This window comes from Pollachius pollachius, assembly GCF_949987615.1.
Source record: "Pollachius pollachius genome assembly, chromosome: 2".
NCBI lineage: Eukaryota > Metazoa > Chordata > Actinopteri > Gadiformes > Gadidae > Pollachius > Pollachius pollachius.
This window is the reverse complement of record NC_136935.1, coordinates 24,389,541-24,402,683: the sequence shown is the minus strand read 5'-3', so window position 1 is coordinate 24,402,683 and position 13,143 is coordinate 24,389,541. Positions and strand designations below refer to the sequence as shown.

Genomic DNA, 13,143 nt, shown 5'->3' with positions numbered 1-13,143 from the left:
TTGGCTGTAAACAGTGCCGCGCCTACGAGTGACGTATTAATCGCGCGACTCAACGAATTGATGACCAAATTCGTTGCCAATGCTTTTATTAATAGATTTTTATCGATTTTATCAATTCGTTGTTGCAGCCCTTACATGTCAGACTGATGCCTTGGTAGTTGTCTGGCTTTGAGAGATCTCCAGATTTAGGCGCCGGGAGGATGTTGGAAAGAGACCACATATCGGGCTTGATGTTTTCCATCACAGCTAGGTACAGATCTCCAGGATGATGTCATCAAGGTTGCAGTTTTTAAGGACCTCTGGGGGAATGCCGTCTGGCCCAGCCCTTTTCCCTTGCTTCAGGGTGTATTTTACTTCTGGAAGATCGCTAATTGCAAAGGGGCCATCGTCAATTTTGAGATCTCTTAGGACTGCCGATATTTCTTCCTCAGCTCCATCCACTCTCGGGTGGGTGCCAAGGAGATCACGGAAGTGGGTGAACCGGGTGGTCACTCTGAAGCCTACTACCTGTCCCTCCTTCAACCTCTTGCGCCCACTCATCTAATTTATGACCCTCCATGACTCCCCATACCGTTGTTCCCCCTGCGCTGCCTCCACTCTTCGTACCTTCTCCATTAGCTCCTCCCCTTTGATCTTGTCGTAGGTATTGAAGAGTCTTTGTTTGGCCTCGTTCAATACTCCACGCCTCTCGATGGTCCGTTCACGGTCAAAGCTTCGTCTCGCCTCCTCCACTATTGCACGTGCCTGCATGACCTCTGGATGTCTAGACCTTGGGGAGATTCTGATCCTCTCCTTCTTCAGTACGCACTCGCTGGTTGCTTCCACGTTCGCTGCAACAAACCGCTTATACACTGTGCTAGGCCCTTCCTCCATATCCAGCAGTTGGAAGCGGTTCCTCACGTCAACTGTGTATCTGGCTTGCAGGTCGGGGCTTCCTGAAAAGGTCTTCCAGTCGTGGTGGATCTTTGGGCTAGGCTTGGGGACCCTCAGGCTCAGTCGCACCCTCATGGAAACCTCTCTGTGGTCTGAGCCAACAGAGTCAAACGTGGTCCAGCTGACGTAGCGTACCAGAAGCCCAGTCCTGGAAGGTCCATCTCTTGCCCATTCTTCCGGAACAAGGTGTTTGCAGCCAGTAGCTCGTGTTCCGTTAGCAGGGCAGCAAGTTGTTCACCGTTGCGGTTAGTGCTTTCATGATACGTGATGGGTGCATCCCCTGGTCCGAGCCTCCCGTGAGGTCCCCCAGAATTGCTAGGAAGTTGTGAGACAGAACATCCCGGAGTGCTGTTCTAAGGTCCCCATAGAACTCTTCCACTTTCTCGACTGGCGCTAAATTGGTAGGTGAGTACACTACCATGATGGTTGTAGCTAGGCTGCCGTCGAAGTCTGCGATAAGGATCCTGTCGGTGTGCTGGTGCATCCTACGGAGAGCCTTTCGTGCTCGAGGACTTGGCAGTAGCCCCACAACTCCCGTTGCAGCCTGGACCTCGTTTCACCATGCTGATGAGGTGTTGAACGAGTAACTCCCCACTCTGCAGTACACAATCTGGTCCTGTTCATGTACTCTCCTTTGCTCCTGGACTTCCAGGATTTCCACTCCCCTTCCTCGGCACAGTGTGCTACCTCTGCCAGCCTTGCTTCTTCTCTCACTGTGTTTGCGTTGAAGGTTCCCATTATAAGTGGTCTCCGACAACGCAGGAGTGTGTTGGATGGGTCACTGTGTTCAGACTGAACCCTCCCTTTCAGGTTCGGGGTCCTGACATCATACTGCCCCCCATGGGGGGGATCAGCTCCTCCATCTGCCACGTGATTCCTGCGGACTCCCGCCACTGGAAGTATAGGATTTGCAATGATTGGATTCTCCATACTGTTGAACTTTACAATGTGCATAATATAGGGCTGTGGGGCACAACTCCTCACAGCTAAACTGTACTTCCTGTTAAAGTACTATGAACCATTCTTAGTTGGACCCCTCACCTAAGACCACTTTGCCTTGGGAGACCCTACCAGGAGCACTAGGCTCCTCTCCACCACGATAAGGTGATGGTTCCCGGAGAAGAAAAGTGTTGAGTATGAGGTGTGGTTGTTGAGGCTAGAGCCCGACCGATAAAGGATTTTTAAAGCCGATACAATACCAATATTTGGTGATTTTGAAATCGATATTCCGATATATCGGCCGATATATATTTCAAAAAGAAATTCCAGAAACGCGTTACAAAACATAAACAGATTTCCCTAACATTGGTTATTTGTAGTTATTTATAAGTCCTCACTAAAATAATAAGGGAAGTCAGTTTAAAAAAAAACTTTATTTTATTGTTTTATTCTCACAACAGAAAAGAACGGAACCCGTAAAGGGACAAGGGTTTTTTTTATGTTTCTCGTGACCACGAGAAGGTATCTGATGCTCACGAGAAAGTATCTTGTGAGCACGAGAAAGTAGGCCCATCTCGTATGCATATCACTAGCTGTGTGTGTGTGTGTGTGTGTGTGTGTGTGTGTGTGTGTGTGTGTGTGTGTGTGTGTGTGTGTGACGTCAGCGAGTGAGTGGACGAGCAAGGAGAGCAAGCGCTAGTGTGTGTGTCAGTTTAGTGAAGTAATGAACGAGTCCAGTTTTGTGTAAAAAGGAATAAAGTACCCAGCCTGTCAAATCGGTGGCCGCTACATTCCGACCATATTCTGACCTATAAGCAAGACCCGCTGCCGGTCAAAGAGAAGGGTGTTGCCCCCGAGAGAGAGCATCGGCCCTGGAGGGAACGTCTCCCCTGTGGAGGCGGAGAGCAAGAGGGTATACGTGCTCCAATAGTGTGAGATAAAAATAAAGCACATTCATTTGAATGATTTTTGCTTGTGTGTGATTTATCGGGTAACGGGCCAAAAATTAACGGGTATCGGCGGGTGCGGATTTCATTTTGATATTATCACGGGTGACGGGGCGGATCTGGTGCTGGACATTGTCAGCATCATGGACAGCATCGTAGCTCAGCTGACGTGGAAAACCATCTGACCTACCAGATCTGTGGATGTAGCCTACCATGCGACTGTTTGGGCTACAATTCCTTTAGAGATTCTTTCTCGTGCGAACCCAACCAACTCTGCTTTCCAATATTTTGTTTATTCCCAATAGCCTAGGCCAGAGTCCTGCACGGGACCACTGTTTGAGGCCCACCTCCACCGCACCCGCAAATTTCAGCACCAGATCTGGCCCGTCACCCATGATAATATCAAAATGAAATCCGCACCCGCCCGGACCCGTTAATATATAGCCCGTTACCCGACCCGTGCCTGCGATAAATCACACACAAGCTAAAATCATTCAATTATATGTGCTTTATATTTAACTCGCACTATTTGAGCACGTATACCCTCTTGCGCTCCGCCTCCAACTATGAGATGGTTAGTGTTATACCTTTCCTGCTGTCGGCTCCCAGACCGTAGTCGAGGAGCACAGGGGAGACGTTCCCTCGGCCGATGCTATCTCAGGGGCAACACCCTTCATTTTGACCGGCAATTGGTCTGCTTATAGGTTGGAATATGGTTGGAATGTAGCGGCCACCGATTCTTGATAGGCTGGGTACTTTATTATTCTATTCTTCTATTATCACAACCGGACTTGTTCATTACTTCACTAAACTGACATGCACACTGGCGCTCGCTCTCCTCGCTCATCCACTCACTCACTGACGTCACTCACACACACACACACGCATACACACACACACACACTCACACACATGTTCTGATAAATTAAATGTATAGAAATACAAACTTAAGATATGAAACTCAAAGTCCTTTGACCAAAAACACGATAACCCAATTTCTTTTTTTTTCTTATAAATATTCATTAATCGGCCATTATAAATGCAGATATCGATAGTTTGGAAAATGCCTAATATCGGCCGATATATCGGTCCGGCTCTAGTTGAGGCCTGGGGGCTGGTGGCGTTGAGTATGAATGTGTGGTTGCTGAGGCCTGCCCTGGGTGCTGGTGGTGTTGAGTATGAGGTGTGGTTGTTAGGCCTTGGGGAGGGTGGCGTTGAGTATGAGGTGTGGTTGATGAGGCCTGGGGGCGGGTGGTGTTGAATTTGATTTGTGATTGTTGAGGCCTTGGGCTGTTGGTGTGGTTGTTGAGGCCTGGAGGCTGGAGACTGTCAACAGGTGTACTGGTTAAAAGGTCCACCAGAGCTTCATGTTGTGTTTAAAAGCCTGTTCCTCTCCTTCAGGTGTTTGAGATCGTGGAGCGGGTGGAAGAGATGCGGAGGAAGTGGCCCGTGTCCTGGGGCAAGCTGGACGAGGGCAGCATCGGCGTGGTGTCGCCCTACGCAGACCAAGTTTTCCGCATCCGCGCAGAGCTCCGCAAGAAGCGCATGCACGAGGTCAGCGTGGAGAGGGTGCTCAACGTGCAAGGTGAGGAGGGCCTGGGACCGGGGGGTTGCGTCCCAAGGGACAGGGGGAATTCGTCCCACTGGACAGGGTGTGTGTGAAGGGGATGGGCCAAAACCTGGTTGACCTGGAAGAAGCTTCAGGGCCTGCCACCTGAGGGAAAGGGTGGAGCTCCTTACAACTCAATGTGTCTCCCCATGCATCAGTCTTGATTGTAATCTGTTCTGTTTGACATGGATCTAGCTCTTCCTCTCCCTTTCTCTAAACGATCCCATTCATTAAATGTAGCCCTATACCTGAAGTATAGTATTTTTCGAGGTCAAACCTTGTATTTACATGTAGTTCCTCAAGGTGCTTTCCCAGTGAGGAGGGGTACAATATGACTCAGCACCGCCTGTCACTGTGACGGAGCTAGCTACACGCCTTACAGTCCCTCCAGTTGTACAGATACCTGCCTTTTGATGCAGCCATGTTTTCCTCCAATAAAGCAGACCTCCAAATGGGGTTAAGCCAGATTTAATATTGGGGGTCGGAGGGCAAAGATGAAGAACCTAGATAACGGCTCAGTCAATTGGCGTCAGCAGCTGGTTCTGATTGAGCGTTGGCCACCGCAGTGAGTAGGAGGGACCACATCAAAAGTTTTTGTTTTAATGGCTGCTGACTAAAGTGAGCAGCTGATAGAGGCTCAAATCGAACACATTGCCAGTTTAATAACTAATTAGGCAGATCACCATTAAATAAACAAATGTTTCTCGTTCCATTCATGTTTGTTTAAAGGGGACATATTATGACAACAACACTTTTCTCACCTGGGATTTTGGGTGTTGTTTTTGGTCTCTGTTGCTCCCACACACATACAGCCTTTGAAAAAAAGTCTTTACATGATTTTTTTTGGTGAGATATGCATTTCTGAAAGTAACCCGCCTACAGTTACCAAACAAGCGAGTCAATTTCGGCACCCCCTCCTACGTAGGAAGGGGGTACACTTGAATATTACCTCCCACTCCCCTCCAATCAGAGCATAGCTAAGATTTTGTGAACCAGTGGACAAGCAGCTCCGGCGGGGGGGAACTCGGCGGCGGCCCAACAGCTCAGCTCCGGAAGTACAATCCCTTTCTCTGCCGGATTGCCGCCGAGCTGCCCCCGCCGCACTGCCGCCCGGGGGGAGCTCGGCGGCAGTCCGGCAGCTCAGCTCCCTGAGTACAATCCCTTTCTCCTCCATGTCGCGGTTCATGGACTTCAGAAAGGCCAAAGTTCCTTTCCCCCACTTCTTCTCAACCATGGCCGAGATATCTACAACTACGAGTCTTTACTGGTTGTGGAAGTACCAGAGACGTCAGACGCAGTCTTTATGATTCATAATATCATCCGAGGCGCACATAGCTTTTGGCCGTGATTTTAGTTTTAATATTATATAAATATCCATATATAATATTATTATATTATATAGATATAGAGCTCCTGGAGTCCGCAAACGTCAACAATCCCTTCTCCATTTGAACAATGTTCTTCGATCCAATAGAAGAGCAGAGAGGCTCATTCTGCGAAGGCCTTCATTTGGTTGTCTCAGGTTGAGCCATGTTTCAGCCTTACATGGATTTGGGTTTTATCACTGCAATAATCAGACTCAATATGACCTAATATTAATATAATATATGACCTAATATAATATCATTGCTGCCACTATGAATTATTTTCTAACGACTAATCTTTCGACAAATTTTTCGATGAGTTGACTAATTAAAGAACCAAAAAAAAGTGTTTGTTGGGGGATTTTGCCAATTTTTTGTCCGCAGCCGGGGCTCCACCGGGGAATCTGTCCAGATTGAACCGCGACATGGAGGAGAAAGGGATTGTTGCCGTTTGCAACAATCCCTTTCTCCTCCATGTCGCGGTTCACGGTGGACTTCAGATTTTCCGTGGTTGGGGACCGCTGAATTACAGTGAGGTGTTTGAGACGGGAGAACAAAAATAAATAGGCGGTCAATAGTTAAACGACTCATCGACTAAAAAAATTGCCGTTGACTAATCGCGGCAGCACTAATTTAGATACTGAATTAAGTTTGGAATAGCTGATGAATAATGTGAATGCCTTGGCTCGGCACCAAGGCCCATTCATTGTTAGAAAGGTGTTTTAGATATAGATCACTCCAACATGTCCTCCCTCCAGGCAAGCAGTTCCGGGTGCTGTTCCTGAGCACGGTGCGAACGCGCCACACCTGCAAGCACAAGCAGACGGCCATCAAGCGCAAGGAGCAGCTGGTGGAGGACTCCACGGAGGACCTGGACTACGGCTTCCTGTCCAACTACAAGCTGCTAAACACGGCCATCACCCGGGCCCAGTCCCTGGTGGCCGTGGTTGGAGACCCCATAGCGCTCTGCTCGGTGGGCCGCTGCAGGTACTGTCCTCTTGATCCACAGTGCTGCTGAGGAGGAGGGACTTCAGGGGGCAGTGGGGAAGTGGGGCGGGCTGCTGCATGGGGGCCTCACCCTCCATCTCTCTCACTCTGTCCTTCTCGCTCACTCTTTCCTTCTCTCTCACTCTTTCCATCTCTCACTCTGTCCATCTCTCACTCTGTCCATTTCTCTCGCTCTGTCCTTCTCTCTCACTCTTTCCTTCTCTCTCACTATGTTCTTCTCTCTCACCTTGACCATATCTCTCACTCTGTCCCTCTCTCATTCTATCCCCATCTCCATCACACTGTACATCTCCCTCACTCTGTCTTATATCAAATTCACTTTGTACACAAAGCCTGCGACTTCCTCTTCACATCTCCAGGGTAACTCTTCGGCTGCCCTTTGAGGCAGCAGGGTCTGTCTGGTAGGGTCAGCCTGGGTGAAAACACACACACATACACATGTGCACACACACACACACTCTAAATCCTTATGGCCGATAGAATAACAGCTAGAAAGAAGGGGCCTTCTTCTTCCAGAGTACTCGTGTACTTTGTTTTTTTCAGTCTACAAGTCTACATTTGTTTCCAGCTATGTACACATATGTTAAGTCAGTATTATATACAGCCTATGTTAAGTCAGTTTAAGTCCCTCTGATCATACATTGACCAGGTCATATGTCACTTGTCCGAGACACATGGGGCTCATAGATGGACTGGGTCATAGTTCACATGTCACTCAAAGACACATGGGGCTCATATATGGGTCAGGTCATAGGTCACATGGGGCTCATCCATTGGTCAGGTCATAGGTCACATGTGACTCAGAGACACATTGGGCTCATACATGGACCAGGTCATAGGTCACTTGTTATCCAGAGACACATGGGGCTCATACATTGACCAGGTCATAGGTCACTTGACATCCAGGGATACATAGGGCTCATACATGGACCAGGTCAAATGTCACTCAAAGACACATGGGACTCATAGGTCAGCTCTTAGGTCCTTGAATGTCCAATATCTTTGTCACTTAAAAAACAGGTCTACTTTTGAACTACATGAAGTGCTATTGAGATGCGTTTATTACTCAGTTTAATGTCCAGCTATTTCAGTCTCAACAACAATGCTACAGCCAATTCATTTTGAGTTAATTTTGGACCATTTAACTATGTATCCTGATTTAAACATTGGCCAGATACTCATCAGCATTGGAAAAAATGTCCTCATAAGATGTCGGAAAGAAGTTGAACAGAAAGAGTGTATTTTTAATACAATCAATTCTCACGGAAATCTATGATTTGCGATAGAAGCTCGGAAATAAGAGGAAGGCTTGATACTGCATCGGCAAAGCAGGACAACAAAAAGTCTGGTGTTTAGCAGATAAATGCCTTCTTTACTTTAGATCAAAGCAAGAAGCAAACGCAGTGATTCTGTTGAGTTTTGAATGTGTGAATGAAGACATCTTCCACTTGAAGTTAGGCGAATGGTGAAGTGATAGGCAGGAGGAGAGAGCTGCTTTTAGATGGAATGTACATGCCCTGTAGAATAATATCAGATCTCTAGAAGATGTTTGGTGGAGCAGAATGTCCACCGATAAGCTCCGTTAATCAGAGTGAAGAGTGGAGATCAAAACTAGTTTGCCGTCTCTTTCATGGATCTGTCACCCAGCTTTTTCGTTCTCCATCTATCCATAAGAGTAGGTAATTCATGGATTAGATTTGGATTGTGATATGAGATAAGAAAATATTTAAATCTTGCCAGGAGCATGTGATATTGTCAGGAGCATGACACACTGACTTGTGAACATTGATAGACATTGCTCTTAAATGTTGGATAAAAAAAACATGTTAAAAAATACCCTCTTTTCTAAATGTTTATCCACGTGACTTTATCTGTCATGATCAGTAGACGTGAGCCCCCCCACCCTCCTCCGGCGCCCCCTGGCCATCACATCATGCATCGGTCATCTAGAATAACCATGATGGGACATTATGGACATAGATTCCATCGCCCGACACACATTGATGTATGAATTGTTGTATTGTTTGTTTGCATGGTTGGGAGTCAGCAGTGGAGAAGGGGGAAAACTTTGGGAATTGGGGCATGGATGGAAAGGGTCGACAAATGAAGCTGCACTCCAATCAGAGGCTTCATTATAAAGGACTGCCTGTGTCGTCCATTATTGTACTTTACCAATTGTAATTACAGTCCTGACACAGGATTGTTTTTCACTCATTACTGTTGGCTTTTGTATTAGATTGTAAATAATACTACTTGTATCAAACCAAAGTAGTTGGCGAGAATGATCAAATATTTTTCTAGCTTTCTTCTATATTTGTCTAAAGTGTCGCCCATGTTTCTGTTGGCTGTGGATCGATTCTTCCCGCCCACAACATGAAGCATCACATGACCAAGACTTCATGTTCATTGAAACAAGACCCAGACATGCAAGGACAGTTTTGTAACACTTCTAAGAGGAACACTATGTTAAGTTGGTTTAACCCCTCCCACTCACCCCCCTCTGCAGGAAGTTCTGGGAGCACTTCATCTCCATCTGCCACCAGAACACCAGCCTGCACGGCATCACCTACGAGCAGATAAAGTCCCAGCTGGAGGCCCTGGAGCTCAAGAAGACCTATGTGCTCAACCCGCTGGCCCCCGAGTTCATCCCCAGGGCCCTCCGAATCCTGCTGAGCTCCCATCAGCCCAGCCAGAACCTCCACCAACACCAACACTCACACCACCCGCAGCAGCAGCACCCACAGGCAGCCACCTCCAAGCAGCAGCCTCCGGTGCAGCAGCAGGTGCAGCAACAGCAGCCTTCACAACAGCAGTCGCCTCCAAAGGTGAGAGCCTGCAGGTGCATGGATGGAAGAAGGTGTTGGATGTTGGTGTGTGTCTGATGGTGCTTAGCTAAAGGTTGACAATCTCCACTGCTGCCATCCCCTACTTAGCCTTGTGAGCACACACATGAGTATGAACTCCATTAATTTAGTTGACCTTGCTGATCTTCACCAAGTCAACGAGAGACACCAGAAAAGAGTGATGATCCCTGATGCCTCCAGTGTTAGCTGTCAGCAGGGCAGGAATTTCACCGACGGCCATGACCGTCGTTGCTCCGCTATCTGGCCGTGATGCCCTTCTGAAAATCGTATGCCCATCGGCCAGTGTGGCCTGGGTGCCCCGCGCTGTTTTTTCTTTCCCCTTGGTGCCCGTTATGTTTTTTCTTTCCCCCTGCCTCTCTGCCCTCTCCTGTCAAGTCTGCCCCGGCCATGAACTGTTAGTACTGTTAGTTGAAAAACGATCAACAAATAGCTTTTTTTCCCTAATTAAAAAGCTTTTGAGTAGCTCTTTTATTGACCAAGTAATGCGGTAGTGTCCACACAAGTTACATTTTCTGAAGCATTTCTGAAGTTAAAGCGCAGTGGAGCTTTTTGCTGCACTTAAAACTGCTTAGGATCTGTAAGTGACGCCCTCGCCAGTGTTGCCAGATTGGGCCAGATTTCCCGCCCGTCTTGTAACACTGGCGACCCCATGACGGCAGAGGGAGGGTTATTGTCATTTTGAAATAATCGTAATTATAATGTGTAATTAAAAAATATATATTACTTATGGCAAATTCTAATCTTATAGGCTAATACAGTTTTCACATTAACAAAATTCATCAAATTCACTAAACTTATTTTCCTTTTGAAAAAGAAGTGGAGAATTATTGCAAAAGGGCTCTTCAAGATGCAGATAAAAACTGCAAAACAATGAACAATTTCTCAAGAATTGTTACACTTTTAAAAAGGCATTAATGCTTTTAGAAATGGATTCTTCTACTTAAATGAAATCAAAATCATGTTTTTTAACTTATGGCCTTGATCCCCTGGCATGTGGCCTTCGTGGCCCCAAACAAATTGCCCTGCTGCCGGCCAAGTGGCCTCGCCCCTCAAATCACGAAATTCCAGGCCTGGCTGTCAGTATGATTAATGTAGAAGCAGCCAGCCATCACCTGAACCCAGAGTCTCACAGCGCTCCTGAGCACTCAACATGACGCCCAGCCACATCAGGTCATCGCCAAACACCTTAAACACCACAATAAAATAATAAATAATAATTAAGCTAATTAAAAATATAGCATTTTTCATGTTAAAGGTCCCATGGCATGCTACTTTATGGATGCTTTAATATAGATATTAGTGGGCCCCTAACACAGTATTTGAAGACGTTCTCGAAATTCTGCCGTGGTGCAGAATACAGCCACTACGAGCCAGTCGCACATTGAGCCTTCCCCAAACGCACCGTTTCGGTGTATGTAGCTTTAATGCAAATGAGGAGGAGAGAGGAGGGTCATGGAGGAGGGTGGGGGTAGGGCCACGGTACCATGCACTCTGTTTACAGTGGATGTATCGCAATGGCGAGGCGCACACAGCCTTTGGCTGTGTTCTGTAAATATTCTAAAACACGGCGGGAGTCCTTGAGTTCTATATCTAAATAATATCATATTATTCATAGATATCTATATCATATGAAATATATTATCACGGCCAAAAGCTGTGTGTGCCTCCAGACGATATTATGAATCACAAACGTTTGCGTTGGGTTCTCAGATGTCTCTGGTTCTTCCAATTCCACATCAATCTGAAGTAGAATGAACCGCGCGCTGCCGGCTGCCCGCTGCGGATTTTTATGCCATGGTACCTTTAAATTTCAATCAAATAATTAATAATAATTTATCTAATTAAAAATAAAATGAAAAAAAGTATCTATAGGGGTTAGGGTTAGGATTACCCTAACCCAAAACATATGCTAATTAGCTAGAAGATGGATATAAACGTGAAAAATACAAATACTATATAAAGACGCTAAATACTTACAGGTGCATGTCCTCTTCTTCTTCTGACTTCAGTCTAATTAAGTCGAACAACGTCGACTGTGACGCAAACCGTCGAAAGAAGCCGAAAAAGCCAGACCTGCCACACCACAGTGTGTTGCCACATCACAGTGTGTTGCCACACCACAGTGCTGTTGCCACACCTCAGTGTGCAGCTTCGGGGCCTCAGCTGGATGCTACTTGTTCCTCCACATCCTGTTTCTAATTAGCTAGCTGTGTGTCCCTCTACCTCAGTGTGTTTCTAATGAGCTAGCTGTGTGTCCCTCCACCTCAGCCTGTTTCTAATGAGCTAGCTGTGTGTCCCTCCACCTCAGTCTGTTTCTAATGAGCTAGCTGTGTGTGTCACACCACCTCAGTCTGTTTCTAATGAGCTAGCTGTGTGTCCCTCCACCTCAATCTGTTTCTAATTCATCCAATTTATTTTGCAGGGGAAACATGGCAACCACACGGAGCACTTTCCCCCTGAAGGATTTGGTGAGCGTTCCTTCCTGTTTTGTGACCCAGCTTCTTAACCAAAGCACACCAGGCTCATGCTGCTTACCCCAGTCTTCTCCATATGTTACACCATTTAGTTACAGGCCTGTCACAGTCCTGGGCTCAGGGCTCACCCTTTAGATACAGCACTGGGCTCACCCTGTAGTTACAGCACTGGGCTCACCCTGTACTCACAGCACTCGGCTCAGCCTGTAGTCACAGCATTGGGTTCAGCCTGTAGTAACAGCACTGGGCTCAGCCTGTAGTTATAGGCCTGTCACAGCACTGGGCTCTACTGCAAATGTATCCTGGCTGGGGACAAAAACAAGTTGTTGAAGTTAGGGGGATTTCATTCTTTAACAGTGAATAATTAAAATGTGATTCCACCTCTATCCCTCCAAAAGGGCCTTGTTTTTGAGGTTAATTGAGGTTCACCTCTACTGTGCTGTAGGGAGCTATCCGTGAGGTTCACCTCTACCGCGCTGTGGGGAGAGCCATCAGTGAGGTTCACCTTTACTGCAATGCAGGGAGAACCCATCAGTGAGGTTAGACCAGGGGTGTCCAAACTACGGCCCGCGGGCCAACTGCGGCCCGCGGCCCACTTTTGAATGGCCCGCAGCACATTTTAAAAATATCTTCTTTTTTTTTTGTTTTGTTTTTTTATGATTTTTTTTTTTGCTTGACTTTATTGCATTTCTTAGTAAACCCACTAGGTGGAGCTATTGTTCGAACAAGTCAGGTGACTCCCCATTACAAGAGCAATCAAAGAAAAAAATTCCTGCCCGTAAGAAAAGATGGCAGAACCAAAGAAACGGAAGATCGAAAGTGAGTTCAGAAAATTTCAGCCACGGTGGGAAAATGAATACTTCTTCACAGAAGTCAAGGGGAAGTGTGTCTGTTTAATTTGTTTGGAAAGTGTTGCCGTGATGAAGGATTACAATGTAAGAAGACACTATGAAACTAAACATCAGAGCAGCTACATGTCCTATACTGGTGCCGAGCGACAAATTA

At 46.7% G+C, this 13,143-nt stretch overlaps 1 protein-coding gene across 2 annotated transcripts in view; it reads left to right on the top strand.

The window, feature by feature from the left end:
- The window catches only part of helz (helicase with zinc finger), a 112,738-nt gene that overhangs the window by 85,349 nt on the left and 14,246 nt on the right, over positions 1-13,143 (top strand). For both annotated transcript variants that reach the window (XM_079730923.1, XM_079730924.1), the window contains 4 exons: positions 4,221-4,404; positions 6,551-6,779; positions 9,307-9,625; positions 12,087-12,132. In XM_079730923.1, coding sequence (XP_079587049.1) covers positions 4,221-4,404; positions 6,551-6,779; positions 9,307-9,625; positions 12,087-12,132 — 778 coding nt within the window. The remainder of the gene's footprint in view (positions 1-4,220; positions 4,405-6,550; positions 6,780-9,306; positions 9,626-12,086; positions 12,133-13,143) is intronic.